This window comes from Vicugna pacos, chromosome 14 (genome assembly GCF_048564905.1).
Source record: "Vicugna pacos chromosome 14, VicPac4, whole genome shotgun sequence".
Lineage (NCBI taxonomy): Eukaryota > Metazoa > Chordata > Mammalia > Artiodactyla > Camelidae > Vicugna > Vicugna pacos.
This window is the reverse complement of record NC_133000.1, coordinates 27300401-27317887: the sequence shown is the minus strand read 5'-3', so window position 1 is coordinate 27317887 and position 17487 is coordinate 27300401. Positions and strand designations below refer to the sequence as shown.

The window sequence follows — 17487 nt, the reverse complement described above, 5'->3', positions numbered from 1 at the left end:
CCTGTAAAGATATTTTAGAAACTGAAAGGGGGAAGAGCAGCACATTTTCTGTATTTTATCATGTTTCTTTGTAAAATATACTTGGTAATTGTAAACTTTTAACACATGCTATTTTTACTGTACGCTAAAAGCAGCTTCCAAAATGGCAGGCAGAGTTCTTGGTACATAATGGTGCTCATTAAATGTTTATGGAAAAAAATAATTAACTCTTTAAGGAGACTCTTTGTTAAACTTAATTTGTTGGTGAATGCTCCTTTCTATGGTACTTTTCATCGCTCATAGCTTCTGTAGTGAGTTTGCATAATATCATCTCTGAATAACAGATTTTATTGGCAATGAAGATATATTGAGGTTGTAAATGTTCTGAAAACAAGTAATTCATACTGCAATGACAGCTTAGTGTTTCTTTTGATCAGTAACATTAGAGATGCTAGAAATCATTTGAAAAATGCAAGGAAATTGTCGCAATGCATTTTAATAGCAATATACATGATAGTAATTTAGATTATAATTACCCCCTTGGCAGAAACTGTGCTCACCCCTTTTTGTACAGTGCTGACTCTGTTGTTTTCTTAAAATGTTGTCATTGTCAATGCAAACTATTTCTTTAAATAGTCTCCCCATTTTGTTTCATCTTATTTATCTTTGCAAGTCTCATCCCCTGAATAGGTGCTAAGAATTCAGGAATTACAATGCTAAAGAGAAACTAAGGCAGTTAATTTATAGTTACCATGCAAGAGTACACATACTCTGTTTACTGCGAGAACTTACGTTTTTACATTATTTTGGCTTTAAGTTGATGGAATTTTTCTCTTTCTGCAGCTAACCTAAAAATTACAAAGTGAATGTCACAGAGAAGGGTCTTGAGTCTACTGACACATCATACAAAAAACACTTAAGATTTCAATCTATTCTTACAGTCCCCCAGTATTCTCAATTTCTGATATCTAGAGGCTATTTTGGATTTTCATGTTTAAAAATGCTGATTTTTCTTTATGGGTTTAGGTGTGATTAAAAAAACTATAAACAATTCCCCATAGTTGTGGATGCTGAAAGGTGAATTTTGGAATAGGCCGTCTACTTTCCGAGAGGATTAGGGTGTGATTAAATGAGCTGAGTGATAGTTTCCAGTGATTGCAGTAGAGTTTTAAGAATATAGTTTCTGACTTGTGTGGTATCTCAAGTGATGTAGGCAAAGTTTTGCTTAAAGCAACTACCATGTGTTCGACACTCTACCAGGAACTAAAAGACCATTGTCCTCACACATGGGAATTATGCTGTGTCATTTTCCTGCAGAGCATGCAGACTTTCTAGATTTAAGTTTTTACCTCTATTATTTTAAAAAGCAGATCATCATCATTAAGTGGTGGTTTCTCCATGGTTATATAGAAATAATTCAGTTATTTGAAAAAATAAAGAAAGTCATTTCTTCAGTACTTCTCACTAGTAACTTGGAAAGACAGCGTATCTTTAATTTGTCATGGAAATAGTATTCCAAATTATTCTGCAAACAAATGTGTGAGGTGAAATAATGAAGAAACATGCTGAATAAGTCTTACACCTGAACTGAGATGAAATGCAGGCATTGAGGCTAAATGAGTCTGTTCTATGACAGGTCAAGGGAAATGGTCACTACTACCTTTAGTAGCTACATAGCAAAGGAACGAATGTTTGGTTTTAGAGAAATAGAAATAGTAAGGGAAATAAGTAGTGAAAGGGTGTATTACTTTTTGTACCTTTGAATACTTTTAATACAAAAAATGACAAGAGTAATGTATGTACTTTTCTTCTTATCCTACTTATGGTATTTTAGAATAAAATTTACTAAGGGATTAAAAGAGATTTGAAAACTATGTTGGATAAATATCCTTCTAATTTTTGTGATGTCAGGCAGATATCCTTATCTCACTAATGTGCTTTGATACCACAGGAGATAAAGCTTTCTAAGTAGTTTCATCTTCATGGCTAATGGACTTAGAGATATGCAGACCAAATATCTTCCTCCTCTCCCTGGCTAACTTGCTTTGAAGTTATGTGAAATGAAAGACACACAAGAAGGACTGTGTTTAAAAGGAATATTCCTGATTATTCATGTAACGTAATATTTTCTCCCCTCAATTTCCTTTCTTTTCTACCTGTATTTTGATAGTAATATAGTAAAAGGGGGGAAATTATGCTGAAAGCTCATTTCCCAATTATCTGGTCTATTTCTTCTGTCTTTAAATTGAAATCCTCCTTTCTAGTTAAGCATTCATTCTTCAGAATTTTTTTGTGTGGGGCTCATCTGCCTCTCCTTTCTGGTTGTGATCCTTAGTACATGCATACCTCCCATTTTGTAACCTCATTCCTTCATTGGATGCTGGACACAGTGGTGAATCAGGCAGAAGCGGATGCTGCCCTGCTAGATGTGTTCTAGTGGAGAGGATGGTACCACACAGAGGTCCTGACATGTGCTGACAGAATCCTCATTCCCAGGAGATTTGGCTGCCAGCTCATTGCTTTTCTTTTGCTACCACCACTGCCATCATCCTTCCTGACTTGATCATACATATAGATACTCCAGCTAACAGTCCATCCTCTCTCTCTGATTTTATCACTCCCAGCAATCTTTGTTTTTTCACCTAATCTCACCCACTCATTACCTTGGCTAGTGAAATACCATTTATAAATATGGTTTACAGACTTCCTTTCTTGAGCATTATCTACCCTCCTCTGTCCTTATTATTCCTCCTTTAAGAATTCTAGAACCCTTTGAGAATAGCTGATCTATTGACTGTACCATTTTTTCATGTCTGTCACTCCCACCATGACCTTACTTCTCTCTTTAATGACCTTAGACACACAGTCCTTTGTTCTCTTGCATAGCCCTTCAGTTCACTTGCCTCTCTCTTCCTGTAAACTCTGCCCTCGGTTAAACTGCACTTGCCACCTCCTCTGCATTTGCATCTCAGCAACAGCAGGCACCTGCAGGAGGCACAGGGCCACACTGACTACTAGGTTTTCTTCATGACCACAGTTGACCAAGCCAACCTTTAACGGATACATTAACAGGTATCCTGCCACATGACCCTTGTCAATGCGCTTTTTTACTTTCTGAAAGTAGTTCTCTCGTACTCCAACTCTGCACCCCAACTTTAGCTGATTATATTCCCCTTCTGTCGCTGAGACCGCTGATGTTATCAGAAGAGAACTGTTGTGCCTCACTTCCTAATCACCAGAGCCAATGATCTACCTGAATCTGTTCCCTTTAATTTTGCTTTTGCTCTTCTTAGCGTGAGCCACTTTCCCTGAAACTGTGTAAGGTCAGCCCTTTCTCTTGGTCACACCCTCTGTCACCTACTAAAGGGTTTTTTTTGTGTGGTGTTCTTCACTTCTTGGTTTGTTTTCATGCATTTATATCTCCCTCTGCATCATCGGTTTCTTCCTCTTTGCTTGGTTATTCCCATCAGCATACAAACATGGTGTGGTCCCCCACCCTGAATCACACCACAAGTTCCCCTCTAATGATTGCCCTTTTCTCCCATTTACAAAATCTCCTCAGAAGACTTATCCATTTTTCTTGCTTTCTCCCTTGAACTTCTGATCAGGCTTATCTCCAGTCCACCACTGAAGCTGCTCTTGTCAAGGTCATACTGATCAGTAGATGGTGACACCATCATTTAGTTGTTGAGACCAAAACTTTGGTATCATCTTTGGATTTTAATTCTTTCACACATACCTCACACCTTACATCTAAACTATCAGTCAGTCTTGTCTGATCTACCTTCATACTGAGCAAATCCTATGCCCTCCTTCACTGTCATCATATGCTACGTTGCTATCAACTCTTGACCAGACAATGCAAAAGCTCTTCTAACTGGTTTCCTTGTTTCATGTTTTGCCACTTACAGTCTGTTTCCACACAGTAGTTAGAACAATCCTTTTAAAATGTTGGGCGGCTCTTATAATTTCTATGCTTGGTGTCCACAAATGTTTTACCATCCACTCAGAATAAAACCTAGAGTCCTTACTGTGGTTTATAAGACCCTATCAGTGGCCAGCAAACTTTTTCTTAAATGGTCAGATTGTAAACATTTTAGGTTTCTGTGTGACACATGGTCTCAGCTGCTGTTTCTTTCTTTTTCTCCTCAATTTTTTTTTTAAACAAGCTTTTAAAAATTTGAATACCATTCTTAGCTCCTCATACAAAAACATTTGGCACTGGGCTCTGGCTTGTCAATCAGCCTTCAGGATTAGATGTCAGCTTGTTTTATCTGTCCTTGTCCTCTGTGACTCTTTATCATGCTCACTGGGATTTAGATGAGTCTTTGAGCTGCCCTTCAAATATACCAAGTTCATTCCTGCCTTAGGGCTTTATATTTGCTCTTCTGTTTGCTTGAAAGACCCTTCTCCCAGAATGCTCTGCTCCCTCCTTTTCTTCATTCTGGTCTCTGGTCACATTTTATTTTCTTAGAAACATGTCGTTTGCTCAGACTTTTGACGCTTAGATAGCTATTTCTCCTGTTACTCATTGGCTTTCTTCCTTCTTCCCCATGTAAGTAGTTAGCACCACGTTTTGGCTTAAGCCCCAAACCTAGGCGGTTCTAGTGAATGGTGAAAACTGACATGGCTTCTCTTGTTCCCAATTTTAGGGGGACCAACATGTTGGTTTTACCAACATGGAAGTTATAGTAGCTGGAAGACATTATGAATGGGGACATTCTGCTCACTGAATGCCCTATTCTGTGTCATTAAAGCAAACCGAAGGATTGTTGAAGTTTCTGGATGCTTGAACTCATCTCCATAGGAACTTTCCTGTAAGGACCCTATAGAACATGGATTCAGTTAACTCCCATTTCATGGATGGAATGGCATCCTTTGGTTCCACTGAGTTTACCTATAACTGTAGTCAGAGGGTGGGAGAGTAGAAGTTCCAATATTTTAAGATAGTTAAGTCCTAATTTTTTTTATAGGTCCAAGGTAATATTGAAAACTTACAAGTTTATATCAGAATAAGCACATAATTTAGACATATATCAGAAAAAACAGTTAAGAAATTAAAAGTGGTTGTCTTTTTAAGATGGGGCTAAGAGATAAGCAGGTGGCTTTTTATTTATTTTTTAAATCTCTTAATTTCACTTTTAATCCAAGTGCACTTACTGCTTGTTATTCTTACATTTTAAAAGTATTTACTTTAAATATTGAGGCTTACTCAAATATTGCTGGAGGAAAATTCATCTATTAAGTTTTGGGTTTATTTTGATTCTACCAATATCATAATTATTTCAATAATAAATTCATAAAGGGCTACAAAAGATCATCTAGTTTAACATCCAAATATATATATATAGTGATAAAAATAAAATGTATATAAAATGTGTATATATATATATTTGGATAATTATATATTTGGATAAAAATATTGGCCTGATAGTGTGCACAAGAAACTTGAAAAATTTATGATACCATGAAATTGCAAGCAACCAACATGCCCAATAATTGTGGTCTAAATTAGGTAAGTAATGGCATGTTAATAGTCAGTAGGCAGGAAAGAAAATGTATTGATATTAGAATATGATCATTAAATATTACTCAATGATTAAAGTAGCCTATAGAACAATATGTATTATATGATATTTTTATAAGTAAAGTGTATGTGTTCAAGCATGAAAGTATATATAATGTATATATCTTTGTATGAGAAAAATACTTAAAATATAGAAAAATCAAATTAGTAGTCATTTTTCTGTTTTCCAAGTTTTTGTTGAACAAGCAATACTTTGGTAATTTAAAGCAAAAATATGATGATAAATGATATGTTGGTGCAGGTTGAATGTATTCTTTTTAATGAGAGATAGTACAGTCACTTAAAAAAATTGGATATTTTTAGTGCTCTCACCATTTCATTTTTCCTTGCAGCTTTATCATTTGAGTCTATTGAAATTTTGCCCTGAATTTTTCTTTAATAAATTACCACTTGCTATTGATGAAAATTGCCTGTTTTCCAGGGTTAATTTGTTTTGCATTATTGAGGATGTTTCCTTAATACAACATTGTAACAAATTAATAATAAAACAAAATGAAAAAAATACGTCCAATTTCCTGCCATCCTAACTAATCTGCTTTTGAACACGTCCAGTTCCTTTCCTTCCCTGTTGATGTGTGATGTGTAATTCAAATAGATATAATTCTAGAGTTTATTGTTAGTTTGACATCCTCATCATTTCCCATCATATATACCTTCTCAACAGGTCTTCCTGCTTCTGACGCTTCTGATCTCAGAGTAAAAGGTCTCTGGTGGCCTGTAAGGCCTGCAGTCCCCTCCATCACAGCTTTTCCTCAGATATCTGCATAGCTCCTTCTGACATTCAAGTTTGAGGCTGTCAGTTTCTTCTCTTGAGTCTTTCTTTGACCACCCCATTTGAAATCGCCTCCCATCTCGCATGCTGCTTTTTCCTCCTCTCTGCTTTTATTTTTCTCTGTAGCACTTAGCACTCTCTGCAGTGGGATGTATTTTAATTACTTTTCACATATTATCTGCCATTCTTGACTCTTCCCCCTGGAGAATAAAGCTCCGTGCAGGTGGGGATCTTTTGCCTGTTGTTCACTGCCCTGTTTTCAGCACTTAGAACGGTGAGTGGCACTCGGTAGGCAATTCATGTTTGTGGAATAATGAGTGAACCCTAACTTTTCTCATCCATATTTCATACTGCTGCCGCGTGATCCTGCCAACGCCCCCTCCCCAACCCCTGGAAAAGGTACTTGTGTGGCGATGCTCTACCATTCCGTGACCCGGCCTCTATCTTCAGTTGCATGTGCTTTTGTTTTTCTCCTTGGACATGCACACACGCGTGGATGTTTTAGTCTGGGAGGTATTCTTGTCTGATTCTTTGCCTCCCTAACTCTTACTTTCCTCTCTGTGTTATGCAGGCTTCCCTCATCTGCTCTGCCAGTTTGGGTGTTTCCTCCTTTGAGTCCCTTGGTATTGTGTTAGAGGAATTAGACTGCATTGAAAAGTACTATTTCCTTGCTTGTGTTTCTTTTTCCAGACGTTGGTTTTGGTCATCTCTATGTCTATAGTGCCTAGAGCTAGGTGCTTAATAGTCATTGAGTGAATGAATGATTTACAGCCTTTTCTGTGTTGCTTGGAATATTAATTTTTAACAAGGTCATTCTTATATTGAGGTTTGATTTTTATTTTGCATGTGTCCTGAAACACATTGGTGTATTTTTGGATATTTCCTATGATAAACACTTCATTGTTTTTCATGATATTTGGATTTGACAAAGCAGTTGTTTTAATTTGCAAACCTTTTTATGTTACTATCTTTTGTGGATGCCATGGATTATGAATTTATAGATTTATGAGAAATCACCCTCTCAAAATAATACTACTTAAGAATAGTTGTATGCCACTGTTAATATGAAAGGTAGGATTACTGTGGTTGTTACTATTTTAATGGATAATCTTCACACAGCGTGAATTATAAATTTTTTTGACTTATTTTACAGGGAAGTCTTAAGAGTAGTCGACAGATCTCACCTCAGGAATTCATCCATGAACTGAAAATGGGGTCTGCAGAGGAGAGGCTTGTCACTTGCCTGGAGTCCCTCCGCGTATCTTTGACGAGTAATCCTGTGAGGTAATCCGTCTCTCTGAACATCAGCGCATATTACTAAATTAAACAGATGCCATGATCTGTCACTTGTATGTAATACTTCATGGTGCCTGTGAATAAATAAAGGTGAAAATTGAATACATAATATTTATATGCATAAGCAAATACAGTCTCAGTAGTACTTTTTGTATTTATTACTGAGTGATACATAGCCCATGGACTTTAAAATTTCTTTTTCTTATAATTTTTAAGAACTTAAGTTGTTTTTTCCAAAAAGGACAGTTGTGATCAGACACTGTCAATTTAATGTGGCTGAATTTTGTTTATATATATATATATAGGCTATATATAGGCTGATTCCTGTTTGATGTAGCAAGAAATGCCGTTAATTTTTTTCCTTTATTGAAAGTGGTATCTTTATAGGAGTCCACAGGTTAATGTTGTCAGATTTAGCAAATAAAAATACAGGACGCCCAGTAAAATCTAAATTTTAGAGATACTTACACTAAAAAATTATTTGTTGTTTTTTTCAGAAATCCAAATTTAACTGGGTGTCCTATAGCTGACAACACTTCCTTAAGTATCTAACTAGATCAATTTTTAGACTTTTTAGCCCAGCATATTCTTGGAAAATTTCAAGTAAGAGTAGTTATAAAATGTCTGAGCAGTCAGTCAGAATTTCAGACCTGCCACAGTCTACAGTTAATCTGATTTGATTTCTTATTATGATAATAAATGAATGCTTATTTCTGTATTAAAATATATATATGAGGTATATGTAAATGTATTCTAGCCCTCTCTCAATATGTATATATATACATTTATGTGTATGTATATATATGTGTGTGTATAGTTATGCGGACACAGACAAAGGGCTAGAGGACCAGAATGACAAACTATGCTTGGAGGTTAATGATATGTAAAAGAATGTTTTTGATATTCTGATTAATACTTTTTTGGATGTTTTTGAAGTTTGGCTACAGTATTAAAAAAAAAAAATCCTTGACATTGTAAGTATGTGAAACAAAAAGACCCTACCTGTTGAGAGAATCATGACAGTGAGTGAAGTTTAATTAAGGAGTATGAAGACTGAATAAGAAATCTTTATTATTTCAATTTTATCCTTATTTTTCCATATTTTGCTCTTTTTGATCTGTTGTTTAGGCTGTCGGGTAATGGTGGGTGTGAGATCAGGGATGTCATACATCTTATTTACCTCTTTACCAGGTATAGTGCTTAGCACATTGAAGGTGCTTGGTAAAGACTTGTGGACTGAAACAATTTTAATCTTCTTGAGTCTTACGTTGGCTATTGCTAGGTTGAATTAGGAATTTATTTATTTGACAGATATAGTCCTACATGAAGAGCTCTGGTTTCCAGCTTAATTTGTACTTGCTAAATGTTACCGTTTAAAAAATAATTATTGAGCACCTGCTGTTTTCCAAGTACTGTCTTAGATGTGGGGCTTGAATAAATAGCAGAGCAGATCCAGGTCCTATTCTTGTGGAATTTAAATGTGAGAAGAGGGTATTTTGGGGTCGACTGGGGAGATAACATTCATTCTTCAGATTATCTGGCAGCCACTGGTCACTGGAGATATTCATGGATTTTCAATATAATTATAAGTAGACCTTCCCTTTACCTTTTCTTCTTCTTCATGTTTTGAGTAGATGGATATGATAGTGAAGGAAACACTGAGAGGATGTTATGTATAAATTCATGTACATTACAATGGATACAATTATTTATTGTGATTTTACCTAAATACATTGGGAAATAATGCTATATGTTTCTTTCATTTGAACCTTATTTTAAAGATAAACACAAGTTTGTGGAATTATTTCCCCAAGAACAGCCAGCTTTAGAATGTACTATCAAGAATCCACAAGTGTTTCTGTTTCCTAGGAAATAGTCTTTCTAATTGAAAAGATTAAAAAACCTTGTCATTTGAGAAATTTTTCTGAAATCATGGCACTTTATGTGGACAGAAAATTGAGAAGATACTTTAGAGTATTTCCAATTAGAGGAATGACTTAGCTGAACGTGTAAAACTTGAAGTTAGTCCTATAATCAGGTCTTTGGACTTTGCTGTTAGTTATGATGTGTCTGCTGATAAAGTCAGTTTATCATATTTTCTTTTCTATGTACAGTATGTGACTAAATTTCAACAGAGAAGCAATCTAATTTTTGGTAAGCTTTTAAGATTGTTGTTAGACCTGTGGTATTATGGAAAAAGTCAGAGTTAAATTCTTTAGTGTCTATGAATAGAGTTGAAAATCAGCAAGTGAACTGATTAATGATGGTTCTCCAATCCTGGTTTGGGAACAGGATTGATTGATTGATTTCTATTTTTATATATAGTGGTTAATTTAACACAAAAATCAAGGATAAAACAGAAACATCTGCCCCACTCTGTCCTTAATATATAATATTTTTAGAACCATTTATCATCTTCTAAAGTTCTGCTTAGCAATTATGAGATGTGTCAACCTTTGACTATCTGGATAGTGAATTGTATGAAAACCAGTGCTTTAAATACGAGATTATTTGCCTTGTTTTATGAAGAGTTGATTTGAAGATCACATAGTTTCTCCGTTTGAAGTTTTATTGATTATTCAATACTCTTGGGGATAGTTTTGAGCTTAAAGACAAAGTCCCTTTATTTTGGGGACACTAGGGAAAAGACTAACTTCTTCAAATGATCAGATATAAATTCTAGTGGCTCTCAAGAGGCAACAATTATGTTTGAACTTTCATACATTTGATATGTGTAGAGGGAATGTAAAAAGGTGAATGCTAACATCATTATGGTTGATATCAAGCATTTTTGCATGTAGCACATTAGTCATAGAATGCATCTTCATTTACTCAATTTGATGTGGCTATCAGGACAAGATTTCTGTCTCAGAAAAACCAGTCTTAATAGATTTTTGTGTTTGGTGATTTTGGGTTTTATTTTCGTTCACTCAACGGTTAACATGTGCATTTTGATGTTTACAAAAAATACTTTACCGGTTACCATTTTGTTAGAAGATTTCTAAGGAGGTTTCGAACTAAATTTGATTAAGTTAATAACTATAACTTCGAGAAAATCACTTTAGAAAAATTTGCAGTAAAATGTATGTTTCCTGCAAAGCAAGCCAGCAGCCTGTGTGTGTCATTATTCCACTTAATCAGCGCCATGTTTGGAATGTAGTTTTTCTGCATTTCTGGGCTTGAAAACACAAAGCTGGTGGAAGAGCTTAATTTTGGGTTTGCTGAATGTTTTGTGCCATGTACTTCAGGTATGAAGATAGAGAAAGAAAAACTGTGACAAACAATGAGATGGGTATACTCATTTGTATCAATCTGGTTTGAAGAAAAAAGTCAAGACAAAAATCTCAACTTTTTCATAGTTTGACTTATTTTAAAAAATAGTTTGATAAATTGTTAAATGTATAAAAAAGGCTGTTTGTCATAGCAGGAAAATAAGTACCTACTTGTTTACTAATGAGGCTAAGAGAAAGAATATTGCCTATAACTTTGAAGCTTCTGTGCTCCCTCCTTTTTTTTTTTTTTTTTTTTTTTGTAAGTTGAGAATTATGTTTTATTTGGTGGACTTTCTGAGGTCTTCAAGCCTGGGAGACAGCCTCTCAGATAGTTCAGAGGGACTGCTCTCTCCCTGCCTCCTTCTTTCATTCATCCTCATCTTCTCCCACTATCCTGTGTCTGGTAGCCTGTATCCTGAATCTTGGATTTATCATTCTTTTCTTTGCATTATGGTTTATTTTATATGTATTCCTAATTAATATATTACTTGGTTTTATGTCATTTTGAACATTCTATAAATGACATCATCTTCTATGTGCCCTTTAAAAGGCTTGCTTTTTCCTCTCAGTATTTCTTATATTCATATATTTCTGTATGTTGTATACGGCTAATCACATTTTATCACCATCATTTTCCATACCTTTACTTTAATTATATTTTAAGAATATGTATTTCAAGTACTATGCAAATACTTTTTAAAATCATGTCTTACAATCTTTGTCTTTACCCAGTAGTTCGTAGCAATTGTAAAGATATATTGGAATTTATATCTGACATTTCATTTTCAGTTTTCAGTTTATGCTGCTTTTCCCACGATCTTCCTCCTCGCCCTGCTCACCCCTCCCCCCATTCTTTTCTGTATTCTTACTTTTCCTTCTTCCTTCCTCTTCTTCCTCAAATTCCTTTGATAGATTTTTAATTTCTCATTTCATTTTTCCTCATTTGAAAGACATATTCTGTTTGATCTTAAAACAGAAGAGAAATTTAACATGCACATACTTAAGAAGGAAACTTTATTTGCGTGTTCTTAAAAAGGACAAAAGAAAAAGCAGCATCTCTTTTTCTGAACCTAAAATATGTTAACACTAATCAGTCTCTCTTGATTAGTATGCTGGTTTTGTGTGATATTTTAATTTTCTTTTTTCTTTTTCAGTAGGATAAATTAGCTATTATTGCTGCTAAGATGTAGTACAAATATATTTTTATGTATACATGTTTACACAACACGTACTCATCATTCTTTTTTGGTAATTGCACATTTTTTTCTTGTTTTACTTTTGTTTCAAGTATACTACTAAGTTTCCCTAGTGAGAATTTTTCGATGGTAAAACTGTCTTTCATTTGTTGGAAAGTGACTTTATTTGCTTTTATTTTTGAAGGATAGTTCTCCTAGGGTGTGAAATTGAAGTTTTTTTGGATATCTTTTCTTAGTCCATTGAAGATATTATTTTCTGTTCTGCCTTATATTGCTGTTTTTGAGAAGTTGGCTCTTTATCTAAAACTCATGCTTTTCTGGATAACCTGCCTTTTCTCTCTTTTTATTATGTTTTGTCTTTGGTATTCTATAGTTTGTTTTATGTGTAGGTGGACTTTCTTATTTATGTTAGAGACTTTTTTGACTTCCTGAATATGATTGGTATCTCATAAATTCTATGAAAATGTTAGCCATTAACTCTTTGATTATTGATTTCCCCCCCTAATTTTGTATGTTTTAGACTTTTTTATTCCATACACCAGTTATTTCCTTACCCTCTTTGAAGTTTCTATCAATTTGTCTCTCTCTATTTTGGAAATACTGTTTAAGATCTTCTGGTTTGCTCATTATTTATTCACCAGTGTCTAATCTGATGTTTAATCGGTACATTATATTTTAAATATCCATTAGTATAATTTCATCCCTATAGTATTTTTTGGCTGTTTTAAAATACATTGTCTTTTTTCATAATTTTTGCTCCTTGCTTATTTTTTATCCTGTTAATTATTTCTCTAAACATATTAGATATGTCTTTTACAAGGATTATTTTTTAAAATTGAAGTATAGTTGGTTCATAATATTATGTTAGTTTCCAGTGTATTCAAAATGATTCAGTTATATATATATATATATATATATATATGCATATTTTTTTCAAATTCTTTTCCATTATCACAAGGTATTGAATGTAGCTCCCTGTGCTATAGAGTAGGCCCTTATTGTTTTTCTATTTTGTATGTATTAGTATGTATATGTTAATCCCAGACTCCTAATTTATTCCTCCCTCCCTTTCCCCTTTGGTAACCATAGGTTTGTTTTTCGTCTCTGTTTCTGTTTGGTAAAAAAGTTCATTTGTGTCATTTTTTTAGATTCTACATGTAAGTGATATTATATAGTGTTTGTCTTTCTCTGTCTGACTTAGTATGGTAATCTCTAGGTCCATCCATGTTGCTGCAAATGGCATTATTTAAACATTAAAAATTTAACATTTAATGCCTATAATTCTACTAAATAAAGGTTTCCCAGGCCTACTCCTCCTAGTGTTGGTTTTGGTTTCTTTTTTCTTCGCCTGTACTCATATCTTGTTTCTTTGTATGTTTTGTGATTTTAGAGTGTGACCTTCTGTTCCTTGGAACTTTTTCTTTGAGGTTCATTTTGAAGATATTTTGGTAGACAAAGTTAATGGTTATCTGCTCCTGGGAGCATAGGGATGCTAATGACCTAGGACTGCCTTAAACTCAGATAACTGGCTTGAGGTTTTTTTTTTTCCCTGTCCACCTCGGTACCATACACGTGTGTGGCTGGGCTACGAACCACCAGAACAGATTTGCCTTGATAGCCTCCTTTATTGTGTAGGCTTGTTGCTAGGTCATCTTGTTACTGAAGGTGTGGCCCTTTGAGAGCCTCACTTTTTCCAGCTGTGTCCCAGGCTTGATGGTGGGCTTGAGGCTGTGGCTCTTGTCCTGTTCGCTTGGCCCAGCTACCAAAGAGGAAACGGATTTCTAGACCTTCGTATGTGTCCCCCAGAGAAATGGGGCTCAAGGCTGGCTTACCGCCAAAATCCCCCCCCTCTTTCTCTCTTTAAATTTTGTTTCTAAGGAGAGTCTGCTTTCTTGTCACCTCAGATACAACTTTAAAACTATATTTCAGTGACTGTTGTTGGGAGGGTGGTTGTGATGTCTAGTTTAATAGCAGGGAAAAAAAAGCATTGAATTAAAAAATTTAAATTATAAAGGTCTTACATTCTTATGTCCCAAACCCAAATTTCGCAGAAGGATATAACCAGAAAAGTAAAACTCTTTGTCCTTTTGTCATTTAGTTGTCAGACCTGCTGCTCAGTGGTGAACTAATAATTTTTTTGTGTGCCTTTGCTCTAAATTTTCAATATGTAGGTTAGTATTATGCTATTTTACTTTTTGTTTTTACCTTACTGTTGCTTACTCTTTTTATTTTTACTTTTTAAAAGATGAACCCTAGAAGCTGCAGTTTTATTGCCCTACAGGATATTAACTAGCTTATATTTAAATTAGATTCTTATTCTACTATCCTTTCTTTAAGTCATTATATATTCTTTGATTTTTTTTTTGATTTTTTTTGAACCAGCCTCACCATCTTTCTGGTTCTCTCATTAAGGTGGTAAATATTTGATACTGCTGACTTTATTTGGGTGAGCAATAAAAAAATCGTGCTTTCACATTAGACATTTGTGGAATGTGTTAATATTTCTCAGAAATATCTGAGGAATTCTTGGAGAGAGTAAACCTGTTAAAAGTGTGTGTTTCCTACATCTTTCCCTCCCAGGGTTCGGGAAAGGGACAAGAATATGATGAAGAGATCAGGCGTTCTTTAAGGGAGAAAGACTTCGTGTTCTTCCTTCATAGTCACTGCCAATCCCACTGCAGAGTCCCTCCTCTGCGTGTGTGCAGATTCTTTAGAGCACTCAAACTAAAACATCTACAGCAAACTGTTGCCAAACTCAGGTTTGGCTGCTCACTGCTCAGAAGCCAGTGATCTAGAGGCAAATTCAATAGAAAGGAAAAGTGCTTTAAACAGAAGAGCTGGCAGTCTGGGGAGAAGGTGGACTTCTGTCCAGAGACCAACTCTGATGATTCTGCTCAACTATGATGGTTTTTAAAGGGAAAAATAGGGAGAGGGAAACATTCTCAGTGAATCATTGAGGCAAGAGGTGAGGGTCTGCATCATTCTGCATTGTGTGCAGACTGGCTGACTCTTCAGATATTATCTTGTCTGTGATCTGTCTGCAGGATAGTTAAGGGGGCAGTTGAGGGTAGAGAGCTATTCATTTTTTAACTGATTAATTCTTCATTTTCACTTCTTTTTATCTAGGAAAAGAATCAACAGCTTAGGCATGGTATCGTGTGTATTCAGGAGAGCATAAGTCAGGAGTTAGTTTCAGTTGCTTAGTGATCTCATTCCTGTAATTAGGTTCTTTTTAGGTTAGAGGGGGACAGAAGTGGACAAACAGGAAAGGGGCAAAAGAGCTGCTTTCAAAATTTTCTTTTCTTAAAGCTTAATTATACCACATTATTATTCTTAAAGAGTTTCTTTTGCTTTCCTCAGTCTTACCAAGGGTGCTTTCCTAGGAAGAGGTTGCAGGTGAACTCAGAATCAAACTGTACATACACATATATGTATATGTGTGTATTATACATGTTGTCAGGATCCTAACAGGTAGACAGGAACCAAAGAGCACTCTACCCGTTTTTTAAAAAAAGAAGTTAATGCCAGAAATTGGGTAAATTGGTAATGTGAAGACCAAGAAACCAGAGAGGGGGCAGTGTGATACTGGAGATGAGCAACAGCGGGAAACTGCTCTGCCCCTGTGCTAGAGGGACAGAAGGACGAAGCAGTGCTCCAGAAAGTCACAGGCTGGTGTTGAAAGGCAGAAACCAGACCTATGGGGAAGGTGCAGCTGTAGCAGAGAAACTGCTGAGGCAGAGGGAGGGGAGAGAAATGCCTTGTGTTCCCAATGGTCAAACCTAGCAGGGAGCAGTTGATTACAAAGTCTGGGAAATGCAGCCTACAGGGTCAGTGCCTTTGAGACAAGAGCAGAACAGAAGTGGGGAAAGGAAGTGGGAAGAAATGGGCCAAGTACCATTGCATTATTTATTGGGACATTTAATACGTCAATAAGTGTTAAATTCTCATTTCTTCTAGTTTTTCGTTTCATTGGACATTTACATTCTTTATTTTAGTTTTAGGAAATATAAAGAACAGTGATTTTGTAATGTGCTTCAGGACGTGAATCAGGTCAAGAACCTTCTAAGAATACAAAAGGGCTACCCTGCTCTGAATTTCTTCTGTTTGAAGATAGTCAACTTGGCCAAGTGAAATAAATAGTCACTCTCTGAGGTCATGCATTTATTTACTTTAGCACTTTTTTGATATCTGTCTTTTGCTTGGCCTCCCAAAAAATCTTTATTTTTCTATGTCTCATCCATAAATTCCACAAGAAAGACCTTCTACCATTTATTCTGTTTCCTCTAATTCAGTTGTGGTCCTCTTTGACACCTACACATGCGAAATACCAGGTTTTATGGTGACACTAATTGCCCCTTCTTTTTACCTTAGAGTTCTGAATACATTAAAAAAGTAGATACAGAAGAAGTGGAACAAAATCAGCCGTACTGCTGGGAAAGCTAGAGTGAAAAGCAAAATGGGGATTTGAAGGTGAAATATACTTCTTGCTTCTTCCCCCTGAATCAAACTTGCCATGTTGTCATAGGTAGAACAGGTAAATGGCAGGCTGAAGCTCTCTGCATGTAGCAGCATTCAGTGTTTTCCTCCACTCTCACCAGCTCAATAGATCAGTTCTTCTTGGGGAATATTCAGTAATGAGGTGGAGAGAGTGACCAGAAGTAACCCTCAGTGTTGTAGAAACCTCCCTTTGTAGAAATGGGGGAAGGATGATAATATTTTTATTAATGATATGCTCCAGTTTATTTTTATTCCTAGGATGCTTTAGAATTTTAAATTACGAGACAAGATATAAAGTATTTTTTTATTAGCCTTAGAAAAAGTAACAATATGTCCATATTTACAGTGGTATTCAGAGTGATAACTTCTGAAATGGGCAAGAGGAGTAAAGGTTTTCCCAGGTGATCTACATTCTTGTAGTTCTGAATTTCCTTTTTCTTTTCCTTCTTTTTCTTTCTCTCTCTTCAACAATGATGTCGGGAGGGTAAGTAACGCAGATGACTCTGTTTTTCTGTGCTGTTCAATAGAGTAGCTCCTAGCCATTTGTGAATATTTAAATTTAATTAATTAAAATTAATAAAAGAAGGGCAACATTTCAAGTGCTTAAGAGGCACACATGGCTAGTGGCTACCACATTGGAGAGCACATATGGTAGCGCATTTCTGTTGTAAGAAGTTTTATTAGACAGTGCTGCTTAAATGCCCTGGTTCTTCTAAGTAGCTGCATATTTCCTTGATATATTTACTGCATGAATATTATATGCTCAAAGTTATGTTCAAGACTATGAGGATATATAAAGAAATTAAAGTCTGAAAGATCAAGGATTTTTTTCTTAAAACCTCTAAGGATAAGTGGATATTCATATCAAGAGAATCAAAGAGTGGTCTA

At 35.4% G+C, this 17487-nt stretch overlaps 1 protein-coding gene across 6 annotated transcripts in view; it reads left to right on the top strand.

The window, feature by feature from the left end:
- DIAPH3 (diaphanous related formin 3) overlaps positions 1 to 17487 on the top strand; it is a 473996-nt gene that overhangs the window by 100405 nt on the left and 356104 nt on the right. For all 6 annotated transcript variants that reach the window (XM_072976641.1, XM_072976639.1, XM_072976638.1 and 3 more), the window contains one exon: positions 7492 to 7622. In XM_072976641.1, coding sequence (XP_072832742.1) covers positions 7492 to 7622 — 131 coding nt within the window. The remainder of the gene's footprint in view (positions 1 to 7491; positions 7623 to 17487) is intronic.